This window comes from Cucumis sativus, chromosome 4 (genome assembly GCF_000004075.3).
Source record: "Cucumis sativus cultivar 9930 chromosome 4, Cucumber_9930_V3, whole genome shotgun sequence".
NCBI lineage: Eukaryota > Viridiplantae > Streptophyta > Magnoliopsida > Cucurbitales > Cucurbitaceae > Cucumis > Cucumis sativus.
Window position 1 is genome coordinate 1,525,175 of NC_026658.2, and position 21,188 is coordinate 1,546,362.

General features: G+C 31.3%; 1 protein-coding gene and 1 long non-coding RNA gene across 3 annotated transcripts; both read right to left on the reverse strand.

The window, feature by feature from the left end:
* Positions 1–6,186: 6,186 nt before the first annotated feature.
* On the reverse strand, positions 6,187–19,704 carry LOC101222201. Of its 2 annotated transcripts, none has more exons than XM_011654721.2 (7): positions 19,023–19,704; positions 15,734–15,833; positions 14,844–14,918; positions 14,033–14,147; positions 12,192–12,274; positions 11,371–11,432; positions 6,187–6,639 (listed from the first exon to the last, which is right to left on the reverse strand). In XM_011654721.2, the coding sequence occupies exons 1-7, from the start codon at positions 19,220–19,222 to the stop codon at positions 6,528–6,530; spliced, it is 747 nt and encodes a 248-aa protein (XP_011653023.1). In that variant the 5' UTR covers positions 19,223–19,704; the 3' UTR covers positions 6,187–6,527. The 2 variants fall into 2 exon arrangements, with proteins under 2 accessions (XP_011653023.1, XP_004152146.1); XM_004152098.3 differs by having other exon boundaries at positions 14,853–14,918; positions 19,023–19,703.
* LOC116403369 lies at positions 13,050–14,026 on the reverse strand. The gene is made up of 2 exons (XR_004216121.1): positions 13,478–14,026; positions 13,050–13,358 (listed from the first exon to the last, which is right to left on the reverse strand). It is a non-coding gene; the product is annotated as an uncharacterized LOC116403369 (long non-coding RNA).
* Positions 19,705–21,188: the final 1,484 nt, after the last annotated feature.

Here is a 21,188-nt window from a genome sequence, read left to right on the forward strand (position 1 = left end):
TCAACTTAATCCAACACTTTTTTGTGGGTTTAATTAATTATGTTCTTACTATTCATTTCAAATTTGGGTTTTTGTTTGAAAAAGAAACCCATATGAAGAATATTATGTGAGCAGAGTTATAAATTATAAAATATCTGATCTCTTTTTTCTTTCTTCTGTGTAGCCTAGATGTTGAAGTCAAAGAAGTCATTCTTCCACTAAAGTAAATGAAGGGGTTGGTGATGAAGTTTCTTGGCTCATGTGTCTTTTGAATTTCGGGAATTTTTTTTGTTTAATTTCCTTTTCTTTTTTTATTTGTTAATCCCTATATTTAATTACAGACATTAATTTCCATTGAATAAATTACAATGATTCCTTAAACCTTAATGAATTCTTCAACTTTGGTCTACACAATATTCATATAAATTTTATTAATTTTGCACAATATTCATATAAATTTTATTAATTTTGAAAATGCAACGGAAATTGTAAAAAATAGTAAATTAGAAAAGTAAAAAACATTGATAGTCATTATTATGTCTAATAAATTTATTTATTTTAATTAAAAAGTACTGTTGAATATTATAAGATCTTATTAGAAATAGTCTATTTTAACATTAAATTGATTTTATTTTTTTGGCAATAAATCTATAAATTTTAACCAATGTTTTCTTAAGATTGGTAAATATAATAATAATAATAAATATGAAATAAATTTAAAACAAATCTTAACATAATTAATGTCATATTTAAAGTAAAGTTAAAAGTATTATTTTGGTCCTCATTTATTTAAATTTGTCCAATTTAGTATATGTAATTTCAGTCAACCTAAAATTAACTTCTCCAAGTTATTTTTTATGGTTAAATAGTAATAATATTTTTCATGCAAGAAGAAACTACAATACACATATTATGAAAAGAAAAAAAAAGTTAATAAATAATAAAAAAGAGTATTTTTAAAAATAGCAAAACAAATTAAAATATTTATCAGCTATAGTAAAATTTTGGATTTTATCAATGATAGTCTTCTATCACTATAGCATATCAATGACTATCAATGATATAATTTGTTATAAGTTGTAAATATTTTGTAAAATTTACCATTTTTAAAAATTTTCCTAATAAAAAATTCTAAAAACAATCCATAACAATGATAGACACGAATAAAATTATGTTATTGTTCATTAATGACGACATTAGTACAAGTAGAAGTCTAGCGACGTCTATCATTAATAAAATTTAAAATTTTACTATATTTTATAAATACTTATTAATTGTTTAAACACAAAGAAGAAACGAACCAAAATGGTAATTTAAGCTAAAAGTTTGTATTTTGGAAAGTGTGGGTTCATTGAATGGGGTAAGTGATGTGATTGTGTGGTGTGTAGTTGAATTTTCAAGATGAGTGAAATCGAAGGGGTAGACGTGGAGAAGAGGAAAAGGCAAATTATGTCTTTCTTTATAGTCTCAAAAGGAAGCCAAAGCTAAGAAAAATAAAATTTGCCTTTTCATATTACATTAAATTATACATTTTATCTCTCTTCATCTACTTTCATTTTCATTAACATTGTTAGATGCTATAATTTTAGTCAAAGAAAATGTAAATAATGTCGAAACTCGAAATTTGATTAAGAATTCAATTCTTTTATTTTAGAAATATTAAAAAATGTAATTAAAAATTGTAAGAAAATATGTATTTCTAAAAATGAAAAAACCCTTTAATTTTGATTAACTGTGTTAATTTATATATGCATCATTTCTATAATTTGTTAATCTCTTACCTATAATTTTTTTAAATTTTTTTGCAAAATTTAGGTTAACTTTCTAACTATTTATATTTAACTTCAAAGTTGATCATACGAACATTAGGTCAATTAAGTTACTATTATACACGTTTAATAATTTTACATATTCATTCCAAGTTTTTTAATTCTTACTTACATTTATAATTTTCAAAGTTGGATTTTTCAACTCAATACAGCCATCCTTTTTAATTATTATTTTTCATTTTTATAAAGTGAATTATATATTGTCTCACCATTTTCATAATCCAAACCTTCTTTTGATATTCAACCCACATGGATAATACTCAAATAATATTTGTTGTAGTTTATATATCAATAATATTTGTTTAAACAAAAGTAGTTTATAAACATATTTAGTTTTTTTTTTTTCTTTTAAGAACCAAACCCTAATCAATTCATATTGATCTACCATATCTAAGAAATGTCAATAAATCTTTTAACAATATTGTTCACTGAATGAATTTAATTATTATAAATTTAACTAAAAAGTCATTATAGAAAAATCATAAATGAACTAAATGGTTACCCTATACAAAGCTAAGTTAAGACAGTGTGTATATATATATTGACATTTTCAAATAATATAACGTAGTAGTTAACTAAAATATTTACAAAATTAGTAAAATTTCATATTCTATCAACAAAGTGCATTGATAGATATATTGATAGATCAAATATTAGTGTCTATCAATGTTTATCGATCTTTATTATCGATAGAATCTGAAATAATCTTGCTATATTTAGTAGATATTTTTATCCGTTTTATTAAATTAGATTTTCATACCTCTTTTCCTTACACAAATCAAAACAACATAACATACAACTTAAGGATTCCATCTCATTTACAAAACAAACAAGAGAGAAGAGAGAGAGGGAAAAAAACAATATTCATGTAAAGAAAGTAAAAACAATATAGTAATTATAATGATTATGAAGATCCCTTTTGTAGGTATATAAGCTAAGTTGTTTGTGTAATATAATTTGGAGTGGGAATATGGGTTTCCTTTGAAGATTCTTCATGTGTGTGAAAAGCTTGAAATATTTTAGGGTTTTTAGAGGTTGCTTAATAATGTTATAAAGAGAGAGAGTGAGAAAAACAAAAAGTTTAAATTTGAAAAGGAAGAAGGAAAGAAGAAAAATACAAATTTGTAACCAATAAGGTAACCATACTTTTTATACCATTATTTCACATTCATAAAACTATAATATATATGTATATTCAAACAATAGTAAAATATTTGACCAAGAAAACACTACTTTTAAATTATATATAGACTCTTCCAAATTATGGTTTGATAAACTTAAAAAATGATAGTATGATACTCTTATTCACTTAAAACTTAATTTTAAAAGGAAAACACTATAACCATGCATAAGGGAGTTCTTGAGATAAAGAGTAAGAAGTTCTCAACTCTTGAGACTCACAGCAGATAGAGTTGGTAAGGTATAAAATTGATGTTTTTAGTAGTGAGACGCACGAAATCCTTAGATATATTAAACAAGAAAGGGAGTTCACAACTCAATCGTTCCATACTTCTACTTCCAAACTCCTTAGTAAAAAAATGTTTTAAGAAAAACGACTATATTGAACAGTGATGATAGTTCCGACGTTTTTTAAAACAGTTTATTTTGAAAATTAAACCAAACCTACTCAAGCTAACCTGAGATCAAAATGACATAAGAAAGTGGTAATAAATTTTGTATATATTTAGGTGTGAGATGGAATTATTGAAGTGAACAAGTGAAGCAATCAATATAAATTAACAAATGAATTTGAAAAAGTAAAAGTCAAAAGAAATAGCACAAAAGTACTTAATGCTATCGTTTCACAAAGTCTAACAAGTGGAAAACTAACGGCTTCCATACTTTGAACAGCGACTTTTTCCCCCAAAATTGTATAAATTAAACCCTAATTTGGGCGTATACTTTAATTTATAGTTCCCCTTTTCCAAAACAATAATATTTTTAATAATTGTCCACGTCCGAGTTAAGTTATTTTAAGTTAATAAATAATATACTTTAAAATAAATAAATTTTAGGAGAATTGTCAAAAATAAAAAATTTGACAAAAAATTTACAATTATCAAATTCTATCATTAATAAACATTGATACTTACATATATACTTCTACTCGTGGCATTGATAGATAGTAATAGAAGTCATTTTTGTTATTTTTAAAAATGTTCCTAAATTTTAAAGTATTTATTTATAATTTGAGTTTTATGAAATTTGAGTTATTGAATTTTGGTGTAGATAAATTTAAGTATTTTAAGTTAACAAATAATAAACTTTAAAATAAATAAATAAACCGACGACTCAATCCAACCTGACATACCTGGACTATTTTTGTTGTCAATATGAAATTCGGGTTGGTTAAAAAAATCTTATCAACCCAATCCATTACATCCTTATAGAGTGAAGCATTCAAATATCTTACCTCAACGTTGATAGCACGAGTGTTATATAAGTTGTTTGACATAGATACTAATATTAGATATAACACAGTTGAAATGAATACTTTATCGGGTTTAAGAGAGACTTAATATATAAAATTATGATCTAGACTTTAATATTTAGAATATTAAAGTTTAGAAAATAGTTTGAAATTTTGTAGGGGTTGGATTATAAGATGATAGAGTGGTTAAGTTTGTTAATTAAAATGTTTGAGCATGATTTGTTTTTTTAATGAGTTGGCAAATTTGGTAACTTATGATAAGATTGAGATATTTTACTAAATATTTAATACATTTTAACTTACAAATTTCATTTGATATATTTTTTAATTCGTTCCATATTTAAATTCAGACAAATTATAAAAAAAATAGATCATTTAATAAAAATATTGTGTAAATTTTTGTTTGAGTGGTAAAGAGTTTATCAATTTTTAGAAAAAAAATCTTTAATTTATATATTTTTAAATGGGTAAACAATGTATTTCCAATCTTTTATTATCTCAAAGTCTCTTTCAACCAATTTTACAAACATTTGAAAGGACTAAATTTAAGATTTATTGAAAATACAAAAAGTAAAATTGAATAGTTATTGTCTCATTTGATAATCATTTTTTTTAATTTTAAAAAATTAAGTCTATAAAGACAACTTTCATCTATAAATTTCTTCATTTGTCATCTATTTTTTACGGGTGGTTGAAAAAACTAAACCTAAATTTGAAAACAAAAAAAAACTAGTTTTTGTTTTTAAAATTTGACTAAAAATTCAATCATTTAACTTGAGAAATATGCAAATCATTCTAAGATATAGAAAGGAAATAGACTTGATTTTTAAAAACAAAAAACAAAACATGAAATTGTTATGGAACAAAAATTTAAAATATAAAAAATATAGAGACTAAAATTGAACAAACTCAATAACACAACAACAGAATTCGTATTTCATCAAACATTTTATTACACGACATTGCACCAAAATATCCAAATACAAGACGAACTTTAAATATTCTATGGAAAACCAAAACCTAACGTAATGAAAATTAAAGAAATGTCTAAACTTATATAGTGGGTTAGGGAGAACTATAACCACTCCACAACACTAACCAAAAAATTTCAATTGTAATCTCTTTTGGGCATCAAAATCAAACATTTAAACCTCTCTTTTTCTTGGTGTGCCAAATGAGAGAGAAATTAATCAAATGAATCGTTTGATATATAATCTTACTCCGGTATGTAAATAGAAAGTTTTGCTAAAATAAAATTACACGAAGAAAATAAATAAATTTGTAAATTTTGTATCTTTAAAAGTTGAGCTATATTCAATTTAACTTCTTTATGTTTTGTGTTTAAGATTTGAAGTTTTTTTTTTTTTAAGATTGGAGAATGATTCCAATTGATTCATTTGATTTTTTTTATCACTAATTAACAATGATTGTTAAATTGATGAATTTATTAGTTGATTTGATTAATGTAAGGGTCGAGACCAGCGTTTTAGTTTTAGTATTGAAGGAACAATTTCTTGTATGGCAAATATAAAAAAGGGTTATTCCATCTCATCTAATCAACAAAATACTTATCGATAGAAAATACTCATTTTTCTCGATTTCAAATCGAGAACTTGCATTGTGTACAATGATAACATAAAAGCAAGAGATTATCACGATTTTAATTATACAAACACAACATTATTCAGCGAGTTTCCTTTCAAGCGAATATCTTGCTAATATAATTGAACTATGAATGAGTCAGCTCTAAGATTAAACAATTTGAAGATCAGTCAAGTATGGAAAGACATAAATCATTGGTGACAACACCATAAACAATGTCGTGGTGATGAGGTACGAAGAAAGGTCAAGCAGTTGTCAGGAAAATCGCAACACCTTCATACGGCGATCATGTATGAAGAAACTTCGATGCGAAGACGACGATGACAAGGAGAGAGGGAAAACATGGAATACAAATAATCAACCATTGTTTATTACTTTTCATTTCCCAGACCATTAGAAAGAAAACAATTCCTAATTATTACACAGCATCTAAGTTACAATCTAACCTCTTGAAGCTAATGTATAAATCCATATATGCTAAAGAAACAAAAAATAATAATAATAATTAAAGGGGAACAACTTTGTGGACCGAAAGACTAAACAATTTGTGATGATAAGCAGAAAATTCTGAATTGAGAAGGTAAGGTTCAGTTGAGAAAATATACTTTCCTTTCCTTTCCTCGCATGTGGAAGTGAATTGAAAGGGAGAGTCTGTTTTTGCTGAACCAGCTTTTGTGGAAGATTTTTCATGATTGCAAGGAATGAGAAGTCGGCGGAAGGATCGTGTTCGCTAACTCTTCGTTCACCTTCACCGGAAGAGGTGGCATCTGCTTCATTACTTCCGGCATTTCATTTAAGCTACAAGCATGAAGATTGAAGATAAGTTAGAGCAATTTTGTTTGGAAAATTCTGCTTCAATGAAAACTCTCATCAATTCACAAGGATAAATCATACAAATTTGCAGTGAATGTCCTACTCAAGACATGAGTAAATGAAAATTTTCGGGTTTTAATGCTAAAAATCCTGACTGCTACTACGGGGAAGAACTCCTGCAACTAGGTCGATTTTACCAAGAGCTAGTACAATTTGAGCAACCTACACCTCGAAACTAATTTATGAAACCAAAAACAAACTGTTAACTTGTAAAAGATTTTGGAAGAAACTCCTAATTTCAATCCTGGCTTCAAAATCAGAAGTTAAGAAGGTAAAATTAGTTGATTCTTGATATTAACTTGTAGCCTTATCAGACAAACAATATTTTAAGAAAGGAAAATTTCGTCCCCATTGGACAATCCTGGTCTCAACCAACGTATAATCAACACTTCTATTAATTTCCTCTTTGAACAATAAATACTCTAACTATTATCACCCCCCAAAATATATACACACAATTTATTTATTATTTATAATTATATTTATATAATGAAAAAGCCACTAATTGATTTCTGACACTCATCTTGAGTCATCAAGCTTAACTGAACCAGAAAACTTTGAAGGTCAAACTTCAAGAAGTGTAGACTTCTAAATTTCCAAAAGAATCTCCACTCAATTTTGTACAAAGAAGATATTTTTCTAGCCCAAGACTATCTTGGGCTTGCAAGTGTTCTTTGTAAATTCTGCAAATACTATTGTTTGTCTATGTGTAGAGCAAATGCTTTCTTTCACTATTTTCCCCTTTATTTACTCTGACAGTTTCTCTTTCCAAATGTGTCTTGGTCTTGGCCTTCTAGCTCTAAAGAGCTGGTTGAACTTTCACGGCAGGAACATTCTATAGTGGCAGAGGTTGAATGAGATGATCGATTGACTTGGCTTCTATGTTGTTATAGAGTCTTCAGGTCATCCTTGAGTCTGACTTCTGGGGCATCTTTTGATACCTTGATCTGGTCTCCTTTGGTTTGGTGGTCATGATTATTTTCGTCAAAAGATTTTAATGTCACTAGTGATTGTGTCCTTGTAGCAGTGGAGTTGAGTCTCAAAACAATTTATTCTTTGGTTTCTCTTTTAGCTAAGCTATTTGGGGTGGATGTGCTCTTTTGGGGTGGTTGCTCCCTCAAGTTCGCATAGTGGTGCATAAAGCTTGATTGAATTAGTCGTTTTAGTGCAGGAGATCGCCAACAGCGAAAAATTTGGATAGTCGCTTGACGTGTTGATATACATCATCTTTGGCAGGAGCATAACCTTTATGTCCATAGTGCTACTTTACTTCCCTCAGGGTAATTTGTCAGGCTATTCAATCGGATTGGTTCTACTGTTGTTCTACATGGCTTGATGCCTCCACTGAGGGACTCATACAGGCTTTCTCCTTGGGATCTATTTTTTAGGTTATATTTTTTTAAGTATTTTCAGTGAGTTTGATTAAAGGGGGAAAAGCAAGTATTCAATACCTGCACTTTTTGGATTACTGTGGCTGTAAACATGCTATACAAGATAAAGACGTAGATTGTTCTATTTTTTTTCTTTTAACGAAAACCAGCCTCTTTATTAATGATAGTAAATGAGACTTAAGTTTAAAATCAAGAGTATTATACTAAGGAAGAATACAGTCTAAAGTGAAAACTTAGGCGACAAAAAGTGAGGCAACCTAAAAAACGAAATCAAACGGAGAAGTATCAAACAAAATAAAGCCTATCGAAGACGAAACATTCGTAGAAAGCTAAATAAAAAGCAAAACTTGAAAACTCTCTCAAGAGGAGCCCATTCAAATATAAAAACTTTGTACGAATCTTCAAGATGAGAGGAGAAAGAGAAGCGCCAAAGAGAAGCAACGGCTGCCTCAAAACTGTCTTCTTAATGTCATCCAAAACCTAGAGTAACTCGAATAAATTTTCCAAAACAAACAGAAACTGATTCTAAAAGAACTCCCCTTTGAAGACGTAGATTGTTCTCTTACATGATGTGCACTGCAACGTAGTATCAGAGCATGGCTGAAATCTCTTAGCTGAATTTCCTTTTTCTGTTTTCTTCATCCGGATTTCCTTCCATTGAAGTTTGAAACCTTCTCTCAACAGTTGAAAATCACCCTTGTTGAAGCCTTATATAGCCAGTGTTTTCTGGTATTACCAAATTGAATCTTGATCAATAACTGATAATAATAACCCTGATCAGCTGGGTCTGAATCACTTCTAGACAGCACCTGCTCCATATTTGAACATAATAGGTTTGATTATTGTGTTGCTACGTTGCTTCATGGGAATTGTATGTGACATCAAGTCTCACTGAAATTTTCTGGTAATGAGCATAACCATTGGTGCTTTATTGAAATTTCTTCCAGTGTCATGATTTGCTTCATTGGAATTTCTTTTGAGACTTACCTTCTTTGAAAGGGGAACGAGTGAAATGACAAGTAAACTTAATATTATCTCAACAATCTAAACGGGTGTGTAATGGTTGGTTATATGCAATATACAAACTTCATGGCATCTCATAGCCCAGACATAGCGGAAGAAATCACTCTCCTATCAAGATCCATCCAAGTTACTTTGCCCACTCAACCAATCTTGGAGTTATTGTCCTATCGATTAAATTGAAAAAATTACGTATAGTTCAATTGTGGTAAAGGCAAAGTTAATGACAGCACAGGTCCTGTGACTCAATCAGTACACATCAATCCAAAATACAAAATCTGGTAGGCAGAAAATAATATGAGAACGTCATGACTAATTAATTCCATTATTAATTAAATCTGCAAGATCTTTGGTTGCTACCAAACCACCCCAACCACCTACGAAATCCAGAATGCAGGCCACAGAACCTCCTTCGATTTAGAAAATGGAGCAGAATGTTTCCAGATTGGGAGTATACTCCATAATTGTAGACTGAGGTAGGAGGAAAAACTTTTGCCACAAAACCTTCTAATATTAGATCTTACCTAATGAGAAATCCTATGCTTAAGCACTCTGTCAATGGTTGGGAAGCTTGTATTCTCTACTTTCTGTTGAAATATATCAGAAATAGTGAGTGGACAGAAACCTTGCATTTTTTAGGCAACTACTACACTCAAACGGATTTGCAGTAAAACATTAAGGATGGATTGGGCAAGGGACACCCTATCTCCTTTAGAAAGAACGCATTTCCAAACATCCAACTTGGTCCTCGATTTATGGTAAGTGGCTCTTAGAATTATCATCTACTATAGTTTCCACCTGACGAGAAGCTTAGAAAATTATGGGCGATTGTTAGCCAGATAGGAAATCTGCAGCCCAATATTGACCTCCTCACCATACTCACATTGATCCCAAGCAGGGATGTTTCAGCTAGACTTGGGGAAAGTTCTGCTCCAGACAAAAATAACATTAAGATGTACCTGTGTATACTATGAATTTTCTACTGCCACCCCACTTTGATCATCAAAGCTGAAAAAAGGCCGATAACTAACCTCTCTAGTCTTCATGGAAGAGAAATTAAGGAACAAATCTTCAAGCTTCATTAATAATCTTAGACGAAGAGCTTCTCAAGATCTTAAGTTTGCAAAAACTAGAAAGCCACATGTTCTCATCTCATGAACCAAATCAAATCCATCTATTTCCTAAGAGCCCCAAGTTTACAATCAAGCACCAAAACCATTTGGCTAGAAGGCCCTTATTTCATTCCAATGACCTGTGGAAGTGAAGACCCCTTAAGCATAGGGAGAGGAACAATATTTTAGTTCAAGGCTGAAGTCACCCATTTTATTGGCTTCTTCACATATTTAAAATATGCTTGTGCAAGTAAGCAGTGTCATTAAAAACTAATAGGAAATAAGCGAATGAGTGCTGCCTTGGAACAACAATTCCTACATTTGGCTATTTATTTGTTATCTGTGAGTTAGGTTCCCATCAGGGAAGAACATAGGATTATCTCCTAAGTAAAGACCTATATAAGATGCTGGAATCAAATTAACTTTTCAACACCATAACATGGCTATCTTGAAAGTAAAAGTTCACCAAGTTAAAGTTCAGCTAGGAGAATTAAAAATGAAGTCTCCTACTAAATGTATATTAACAGCATGGATTATTTGTGCAATGTGTCCACGTGTTTGTATGACATTGAGCGTTCTTTTATCCAATTGTCTTTCGACACGCATTTAAAATGTTTTCAATGTTACTAAAGGTACATTGACAAGTAAGAATATTTGGAAAACCTAAGGAGACCCTTACAAATAAGGGAGGAAAGTAAGCAAAAAACCAGTCTAAGCTAATGTTATTTTAAACATCCATTGGTTAGGACCAAAAGGATACTCCAACTTCACTAGAACAAACCCTTTTTCAATATCCGTGAGCATCCAAACCAGCTTTCACGCACCTCGACTAATCTTATGAGACAACCCCGCCTAACACTACAATATTTGGGTATCATGAAAACTCCTAAGATATTAAATCCTAGGTACAGTTGAACTCATTCCCTCTAAGCCTTTATTAAACTCATGCTCTTTATTTACTACTAGGTCAACCCACAATGGTCTACTCAAACAAATATCATATATTATAAATGAACTTTCCTATTAAATGGACGTTAACAAAGTAAGAATGTTTGAGAAAACTGAGGGAAGCGCAGCTTTTACAATAAGGAGGAAAAATGAGGAAAAAAGTAGATTGAGATAATGTTACTTACTCGTTCATTATTTTGAGGATGTTGTCCCGCGTTTGGCAGAAGAGACTGATATTATCTTGTATCTACATAAAACAAAATGTTATTAGTTCAAAATTATGTTGTCCACTCTTATAAAAGAACATTAGGTTGCCTGGCAAGAAATCATTAAAAAAACAGTACACCTCAATTGCCATTCTTAAATAATGAAATATTTCATGTTTTTAGTTTTAGAACGAATGTGTTTGAATGGACAGTTGTATATCATGTTACATATATATACATAGAAACACAGACATGAAAGGCTTGGTAAAATGCAATTAAGTGATTTAAAGAGGGAGGGGGCAAATAGCAAAGAAGAAGAGAATCAGTGCTCGCTCACAGATTATAATAAGCATCAGTAGGCCACATAATTTCACCATCGAGCATTTTTGAATAAGAAAACATTTTTTTACTGAAACCAAGGGAACACAGGGGACATGAGGAGTCTGCCAACAAATCAAAGGGACCAGCAAGAGTTTCATTCCTAACTGCTAAGCAAATCTTTTGGGGGGTTGAGAAATACAAAAGAGTTTCACAGCAATTACACGATGGAAGTAAAAGTTAAAAAGAAGTCTATAGAGTGATTCATAACCAACAGAAAGTGCAAATCTTGCTGTCCAGTACAGAAGTTAATATATCAGAGAAGGCTGAAAGAAAAATTACTCAGTATCATCAAGAAATAGATACAAATCCACAATTAACACTACGTGAGGTATGGTGGGACTAAATTTTTGCTTTAACTTAAAAAATTTTGCTTCAACTTAAAAATGCTAAAACAATATCCAGACAACCAAGTACTTCACCTGAAAAGATGCAAGATTAGAAGAAATTTGATTCATTGCATGTGCATTCTGTTCAAGAAGCTCTCCAGTTGTACCACCAATAGCTGAAAGCATCACAAAGACCAAATGCAAATGTTATGCACAAAATACAGTAGTTTCAAAAGAAAAGATATATATACACACACAACTATCGTTGAGAAAAAATGAAAGAATACACGGCATACAAAAAACAAAACCCACAAAAGGCAGTGTGCCAGCCTCAACTAGAAAGGGGCTCTAGCTAAACAAAATGGTGCCCATATAATTATTGCAAACGATCTTCAACGGAAGCGCATAAAGAAACATGAAATGGTGCCTATAGAATAATTATAGAAGATTTTTGAAATTGAAGTGCAGGCACACACACTAATAACCACTTACATCAAAAAATGAAAGAATGCAAGAATTTTAGAAAAGACAAAATGGTGCCTAAAGAATAATTGCAAATGATCTTCCAAATGGAAGAAATAAAGACACATGAAATTAATGAAAGATAAAAAATTATTAGGATCCCTCTCCAACCCTCTAAACGACTTTGTTGTTCCACTCATCCCAAAGATCCCATAAATCACACACCCCAAATAGGCCCTTTTAGTGAAAGGGCAGATGGAGGAGGAACTTCCAAATCATATCACTAGTGTCCTCCCCCAAGCAAGCAAAAACCAAGAAATGATTTTGCAGCCACGTCACAAACTTGTATGTCCAAAGAATGTGGTCAACACTTCCTATGCCTTCGAACAGAGAATACAATAAAACGGGCCAGCTATGAGGGCATCTTCCTTACAAGTGGATCCATAGTGTTAGCTCTTCCATGTAGAATTTTTTAGGCAAAGAATTTCATTTTCTCGGAATCTTAATCCTCCAACAAAGCAGACTATCAAAATAAAGTGAAGCCATCAGAGTTTCCCCAAGCCCTAAAGCAAACTTCATCCAGCCATAACTCTTCCCATCCCAGCCTTTCACGCTCCTCCAGCACTCTACACCAATCTGCTAATGAGAAGAAAAACTCAATTAATCTAAGAAAAGGAGGCACATTTAAAACTGTAACCCAGCCCCCAGTGAACTCTATCCTTCTTCCTTCCCACCAATTGGAAACTCCATGGCTGCACTTGATAATCTTCTTGCTCAAGCTCCGAACCTCTACTTATCCTGCAAATCAGCCTTTCTTCCATAAATGCACACTGTAAGATTCGCACAAAAAGGCCTAAAAAACAAACTGAAATTTGACTTTCTATTCTATCAAATTCATAAAGAAATCCCAACTCAACCTGCTCCTGAGTACTTCCACAGTAACCGTCATTTCTCAATCAAAACCAATTTTGCAATCCCAGTCCGAAACCATTTCCTCACCTTTCCAACTTTTTTATCTTCCTCAACCCATCTTTTTCCACCACCCCTCCTCAAAGCCTGAGAATAATCCATCAGGCCCCTTGGCACCTCATGGTCTTTGATCATTTTAAGTCTTCCACTGGGTTGTGCTAAACTGATTGGTTCCTAATCCTAGAATAATACAGGGCCTTCAAAAGACAAGCAAACATTATGATAAGCATTTATACCTTCATAACATATTGACATGGTACAAATTTTAGAGGAAAAAAAAGCATCTCGGATGGTTTAAACTGGAGACAAGCATGGCAGTTGAATACACCCTACAATTTATTACCTGCATGTCCGATATTTTATTTTTATGAACGTTACCTAATGTATATTAATAGCGAATCATTAAATTTACTCCCCCATTTTTCACATCAAGAGAATGAAGAATGAAAGCTGTAACAGCCCAAAACACGTAATGGTGTAAACGAAGAATGTAGAAACAAAACCTTTATATGAGACACCATCATCATTGTCCATAGGAATCATAGGCATTCCATAAGGAGGCACGTTAGGCCTTGCTGCAACCTGTGCTGACTTCATTGAAGAGTCAGATACTCTTTCCTGAAATAAAGAAAAATATCATTCCCCAGTCCTAAGACCATGCCAAAAATTATGTCAAGACTTTCCATGGAAGAAATGGACAACTTTCCATACAACTTACTATTTATTGTACCAATTTACACTCTACTTCAAATTTTGTTTGGAGAATACAGTGTGAGATTTAAAATTATTTCAATTAAACTCCGAATTGTTGTAGGTGAATCAATTTAAACCCTTTATCAATATTACCTTCGAAAAACGCCATTTCGTCAATTCCTACACACGTGTGGACTTCAAATGTCAAGTTAACAAAATGGGCAATCAAAATTGATGCATGGATGGGACGACTTTCCAAAAAAAGCATCTTGAGAGCCCATATTGATTTGCTTATGAAATTTAAAGCTTTAATTGGAAAATTGCAAGTCTGACCCAATGTTTGTTTCTTTTTCTTTTTCTTTTTTTTTAAAGTTAACTTTCATTACCAAAAGGAAAATATAAGTCTCACCTAATGTTTATGCAAACAAAACAATAATGGAGAAGAAGAAAAACCATTCAATTAAAGTTTCCAAAATGGTTAGTTGTTTACAAAATGAATGTCTAAAGTTGATGCATATGCTGCAAGTAACAAATAAACAATTGAACAATAAAAAGAAAACTAAGAAGTGAACCAAAGAGAAGCAGGGAGACCATAAAATGCACCAATAATTTACACAATACCTTTAATACCTTTTTATCTTTGTTCTTTCTTGTTAAATTGTGTTCTTCCTTCCTTCTCTTGCTATTTTCCTTTTTCTGACCCCCAAAGAAAAAAAAGTAAACCAAAGAGGAACATTAAGTGCATAAATAAAATTAAAACCTGAAAACGATGATATAAAAGTATAAAAAATGTCCATAAACGATGATAGAGTGCCTTTATGCCATATCCAAATACAGACTAATAAACCACATGAAAAAAGTGATTTAAAAAAATGTTTTAATGGGTAAGCACTTGCTAACTGCTAGTATCAGGAAGAAAAATTATTCTTTTCCTTTGGGTTATAGAAACAGAACAATCACGATTACAAAATGCATTGACATTCAGACCATTTAAAGGCATGCATTAGAATACAAATATATGTACATATGTACATCTGTAGGTATGTATAAATGCACTTAAATCTACTTTTCTTTTGTTTTGAAAATGAAACGAGCCTCTTCGTTAATATAATGAAATGGAAACAAGAACTTCATGGAGCATCAATCACAAAATTGTGCCACTCTTATATGGATATTTCTTTACGAAGGAGGTGTTTGGAGATTGGAATGTAATCAGAATCATTGGAATCAAAGGAGTGTTGGAAAGCACAAGTAATCGAAGACGAAACGGAAATGAGATCGTATAGCGCAAAAACAGTAAGAAATAGAGTTAATATTAAAAACTATCAGAATGGAATGAGTTTCGTATTACAAATCGTACCAAAACACATCCCATGGCTAACCAGACACCCCTTAATAGTATTTCTGTCCAATTACCATGCTAATGGTATGCATGATTGCAAGTTAAGTAGCAGGAAACTTATCAAAAATTTATACGATAATAGAAGCAAGAATTGAGGAAAATAACTCACGTTCATCCATCTGCAACGCAAAGCAACATCTCGTACAGTCTTATTTGGTAGTTGCATTGCAATCTTTGCATACCGAATAACACTAGACTCTGCGGCATATCTGTGTATAAACCAAACTAACATCATTCACTAAAAAACTGGACCACCAAAAATATGATAAGAAGGTTAGTTAGGTTAAAAGGACAATAGGAAAGTAATGATAATAAAACAATGCACAGAAGGCAGCAGTTCAACTGTTCAAGTATGACCTATCTTAAAAAAAAACCTGTTCAAGTATGACCTTTTGTCCCCTTTAAGAAACATTAGAAAATGAAGAGAGGAAGAAAGGAAGATGGAAAAATAAAAGAAAAGAAGCCTCCAAGATAGAGTTTTAGCCAAGAGGCAGCTTCATCTTCACAGTCTGGTGTCTGAAACAATTTCCTAGCAGTTAGAACTTAGAAGTTCATTAAATTATTAGAAACTTTAACTGTTCTTCATTTTTCCTTTTTCTTTTTTTCTAACAAGAAACAGGAATAAATGTTAATCACAAAAAAAAACAGCCTAGAGAGGCAGGAATTCCCTCTCCCAAAATAACTAAAGCACCAAGGTCTCTCAATTGCGGAGGATTTGATCAAAGCCATAATTCATGCAAGGTTGCAGAGTCGAGAAATGAGGTGGACTTATCTTCACGACACACTCTCCAGATACACATCAACAGAATCCTTTTGGACAGCAACTTTGAGAATGGCTTTTAACAAATGAAAAACATCTTAGGGATCCTCAAAGTCATACGAGGATTCATAGGAAGCATGGTCTCATAATTCCAGGAGCCAAGAGCACAAAATATTCAAGTAGAACCTTTTTTTTTTTTGAAAAGGATATGTGTCTCTTTATTAATAAAGATATAATGAGACAAAAGCTCATTGTACAAGAGAGATATACGAAATTCAAGTAGAACTCATTTTACCAATTAAATGGTAGAACGTTTAAGTTAGAATCTTCTTGTGCTTGTTTTGGCCACACTAGATCTACAAAGGCAAGATCTTTCTCTTTATATTTGTGCGAGTTGAGGAAACTTGCACAAACCATGCCTATTATCATGAGACAACCACCTAACCATGCTACATTTCAAGATATTAAATCCTAAGTGGAGGGCCATCATGCCTTGAACTCATTCCATCTAACTCCTTTATTATATTTATGGCTCTTTTCTAAATGGAATCGATAGAAAATATGAAAAAATACAAGGGCATGCAAAGAAAAATAATCCCACAAAAAGGGGGGGGCCTTTGTGAAAAGAGACTCCAACTATGAAAATAACATCTATAAAATAGTTATAGGATTGACCATTAGGTCAACTCATAGTGGTTTAAGGTGCAAGAATAATTGTCTGGACTAATTTCCCACATAGTTTACCTAACATTTCCTTGCCAACCCTAGATCTAGATATAAACAGAGTTCTCAAGTAGGAAGTCATTTCCAACAAGAGGCTCGGGTAAATTCCTTATGCAAGCAGGTTCATACACATTTGCAGGAGAAGAGAAAAATGGGGATTTCTTCCTAGTATCTTGTCTTGTATGTTTATATTTTTCTATGAGGGAGGGAGACAATAAAAGAACCTTCACTTTTGGATGTAGGAGTTGAAATTAATTGTTAGTCATTAGTTATTTGACAGTTAGTTAGTTTTACCTACTGGTTGGTTTCTTTTTGTGAACTAATCTCCAAATCTGATTTTCTAGCTCCTTCTCCAACCTTCCACTATTGTTTATGATAAAGGACCGACTTGCAACTTTAACTAGTGTAGAGATATCTTTTCCAAGTTCCAAATTAACGTAAATTCAAGAGGATCAGTAGACTTGTACCAATATTTCAATGAAAAGCATCCATTCATCAAATTTCCGATACTTTAAGTTTCTTCTCAAGTTTTCGATTTAAGCAGCTAGGATCCTACACCACCGTCACTGATCTTTCTTTAGAACAATCTACGTCATAAACACTTGGGTAAAGGACACAAAAAAGGAGTGTAGCACCTACGAATCAGAGCTCATCAAGTTATTTTGCTTTGAGTCTCTTTTGCATTTGTCCTCACATAGTCAAGGGTTTTGTACTGCTTGTTTTATTTTGGTCTTATGATGTATCATTTTGTTGTAGTTCTTCCTTAGCTTGAGATGTTATTTAGTCTTTGTTCGTTTGTTCAGAAATGATGTGGACACTAGGGGGTGTCATTTGAGATGTCTAAGTGTGCCTCTAATCCTTAGTTTTTTATGTCCTTTATATAATTCTTTTGTACTTTGAGCATTAGTCTCATTTCATTTTTAATGAAGAGGCATGTTTTCGTAAAATTAAAGATTAAAAAAAAAATGACTTTGAAACATTGGCATAGATATTTTTTAACTTCCAAACCAATCACATTATGGCTCATTTAAGAGAAAACAGTAAATGGTATTGTTTCTGCACATATCAAATCTGAAGCGGTTGCACCTTTTAGCTTTCAAAAACACCTTAGATATCCCTATAAGGCTGAATCCAGTTTACAATCATAAGTCAAATAAAACTCTTTATGATAGCATCCAAGCTTTTTCCTAAGCATATGGATTCCTTTCTTTCCTGTAACGTAAAACTTAGTTTTAAATCACACAACTTTGGCCTTCACATTAAAAACAAAGGCCATCCCTCAATAGAAACTTGAACATCTTTGTGCGGTTGAAAACTGAGCCAAGAGAAATTGAAGAAATAAAATCAACTAAGAAAACATTGATTAAAAAAAAGCAACAGACATGACTATTATCAGATGCCGATGTGGTGAAATTCAGATAACAGGCAAATAATGGAAAAGAACAGCGAGATGCTATTAGTTCTGACCTGAGACTTCAAAAGGTCAAATTCCACATACACACATAAATCGTTAGCTACAAATAATCTCATATATTTTCACAGCTGGATAAAAACCAGCTCGGTCCACAAATATAGCCGGTATGCTTAGGGAATGTTCAAAAGAGGAATTTTAAGAGACGGAGAGAAAAAGTGTAAAAATTGTTCGTCAAGTACAAACCCCAAAAGCCTTGTGGACTTACTAGACACATTCAGGGCCTTGTAAAACACAACTCCGAGGAACCAATCTCGTAATCTAACCATTTAAAAATGAAAATTGCTGGAAATTAAAGGGAAAAGAGCTTGAACAAGAAGTACAAAATCAATTTCCTCCATGGAAGAAGAAAAAAAATCAACCAAATCGCTTAATTCAAGCAACTTCCATAAACGCAAGAAGCTAAAAACCATACATCAAAAACAAAAAGGGGAAAAAACTCACTTCTTAAGCCCTTCTTCCAGTGTGACCTGCTCATCAGATGTCCAATCCGTAGAGATGCCCGGGTTATGCTTCATAGCAAGAGCCGAACTCGAATTATCCGCTGCAGGCACAGGTGTCGAATTACCGTTGCTGGGGTTCCCTCCATCGAAGGAAGACGACGGTTGGCCAGCTTCTTGATGGTTCCCAGATGGGTTAGCCATCAAAACTCACAACAATTCAAACGTTTTTCCAATCCCAAATCCAAATCCAATCAAAACCCACCTCCTAAAACCACATAATTGACCGTTGGCTCCCGCCAATTCAGATTATTTCAACAAAAATCAATGAACCCATAAGAAAAATGACTAAAACAAAAGCTCAAAAATGAAAATTGACGATAGATGGGTCAATCAATGAAGAAACAGGAAAAAAAAAAAGAAGAAAAAAGGAGGGAAAATGAGTGTGGAAGATTTGTACGGATTAAGACTGAAGGGAGCTCGGGTAAAGAAGAAAATAAACTAAAGAAAGTTGCAGAAAAATAGAGAGAGAAACGAGACCGATGTCTGTGTATACAGCAATTGGAGAGAGGGTTTGGAGGTTTGACGTCGGAAAGTGTCAACATATTCGTAAGCAAAGCAACATTACATTTCTTCCTTTTTTTCCCCTTTTTTTTTTCTTTTTAAGTTCCTTTTTCCTTCTTCTTTCTTTCTTTCTTTCTTTCTTTCTTTCTCTCTTTTTCTCTCTTTTTCTTCCTCCTTTTTCCTTTCTCTATAATTCCTCAAAAAATAAAATGTTATATTATCATCACACTTATTATCCTTTCAAATTTTAGTCCAAAAATACTTTGCAACTGTTTCTAGTTCGTTCATCCAAACGTCTAATCACAAAATCTAATTTTTTAAAAAAAAATTCTATTTATTACTTAGTTTGATTTTAATTTATCAATTTTATGTCAAACCAATTTATTTACAAACATATATCACACTCTATATAAGATTTGTTATATTTATAAATAATTTCAACAATTTTGTTATTTAAAACAAAACTTTCCATTCTTATATATATTATCGATTTAGTGTTTTAGAATGAACGATTGCTCAACATGTATTAGTGCATATTAGCCATATATGTTTAGTGTTTTAGTTATCAAATTTCTTATAAACATTGTCATTTTGTATATTTATTTTATTAAAACTGGTTAAATATTAAAAACAAAACAACATAATTGTCAAAAAAAAAAAAAACTTCTAATTCTAAATATTGAAAAACTATATATGAATTAAAATTGAACCAATTGTTTTTTTCTTTAAAAATTAACAAAATTTAGATCACAATGGGCAAAAACTACCCTAAACATAAATAAAATAAAATTACAAACAAATTTAAAAAGAGAAAAAATAAAAGAAGAAATCTTTTTTTTTGTATATGCTTTTATTGTTTGTCATTTTATGGAGGCTTTTAAATAGTTAGTGATAGATATTTACAATTTTGCAGTATGGAACTTTGTCTCCAACGAAAAGGGATTCTCTCATCCTTTATCAAATGTCTATTCTACCCCCTAATTGCTTCCTAATTTTTATTCGAGCCAATTTTATATTCAATCAACGAGTCACTGATCAAAATCTAAATTTATACGTATTTATCATTTGTTGAATCAATTTTGTTATATTTTGTAAAAAATATACAGTTTATAATTTTTTTTCCTTAAATTTTTTACTAAACTGTAAATTTGGTTCACGTGATTTATTACATCCTTAAAATTATAAACATACTCTTGAAATTTTGATATTCGTTAAAACTGTACTTCTAAAGGTTGCGTATTTTTATTCTTCATCGATGCTTAATTAGTTCAAATATAGCAAAAAAAAAAAAAACTTATGAATGTAGCAAAATTTGATAAAAATCTACAATTATAATATATATAGTTTGTTGAATCACAATTTTGTTATATTTTGTATTAAAAAATATATACTATTTGTAATTTTTTTTTTAAATTTACTTCATATGATTTAATATATCCTTCAAATTACAAACCTACTCTTTGAATTTTGATATTTGTTAAAATTGTAAATTTTCGTTGAATGTTTAGAATATTGTTGGATGTTAAACTTAAATTTATATTTAAAATATCTTCCTTTTCTTTTTTACTTTTTTCCAATTCTATTAAACATTCCACAAAAAAATAGC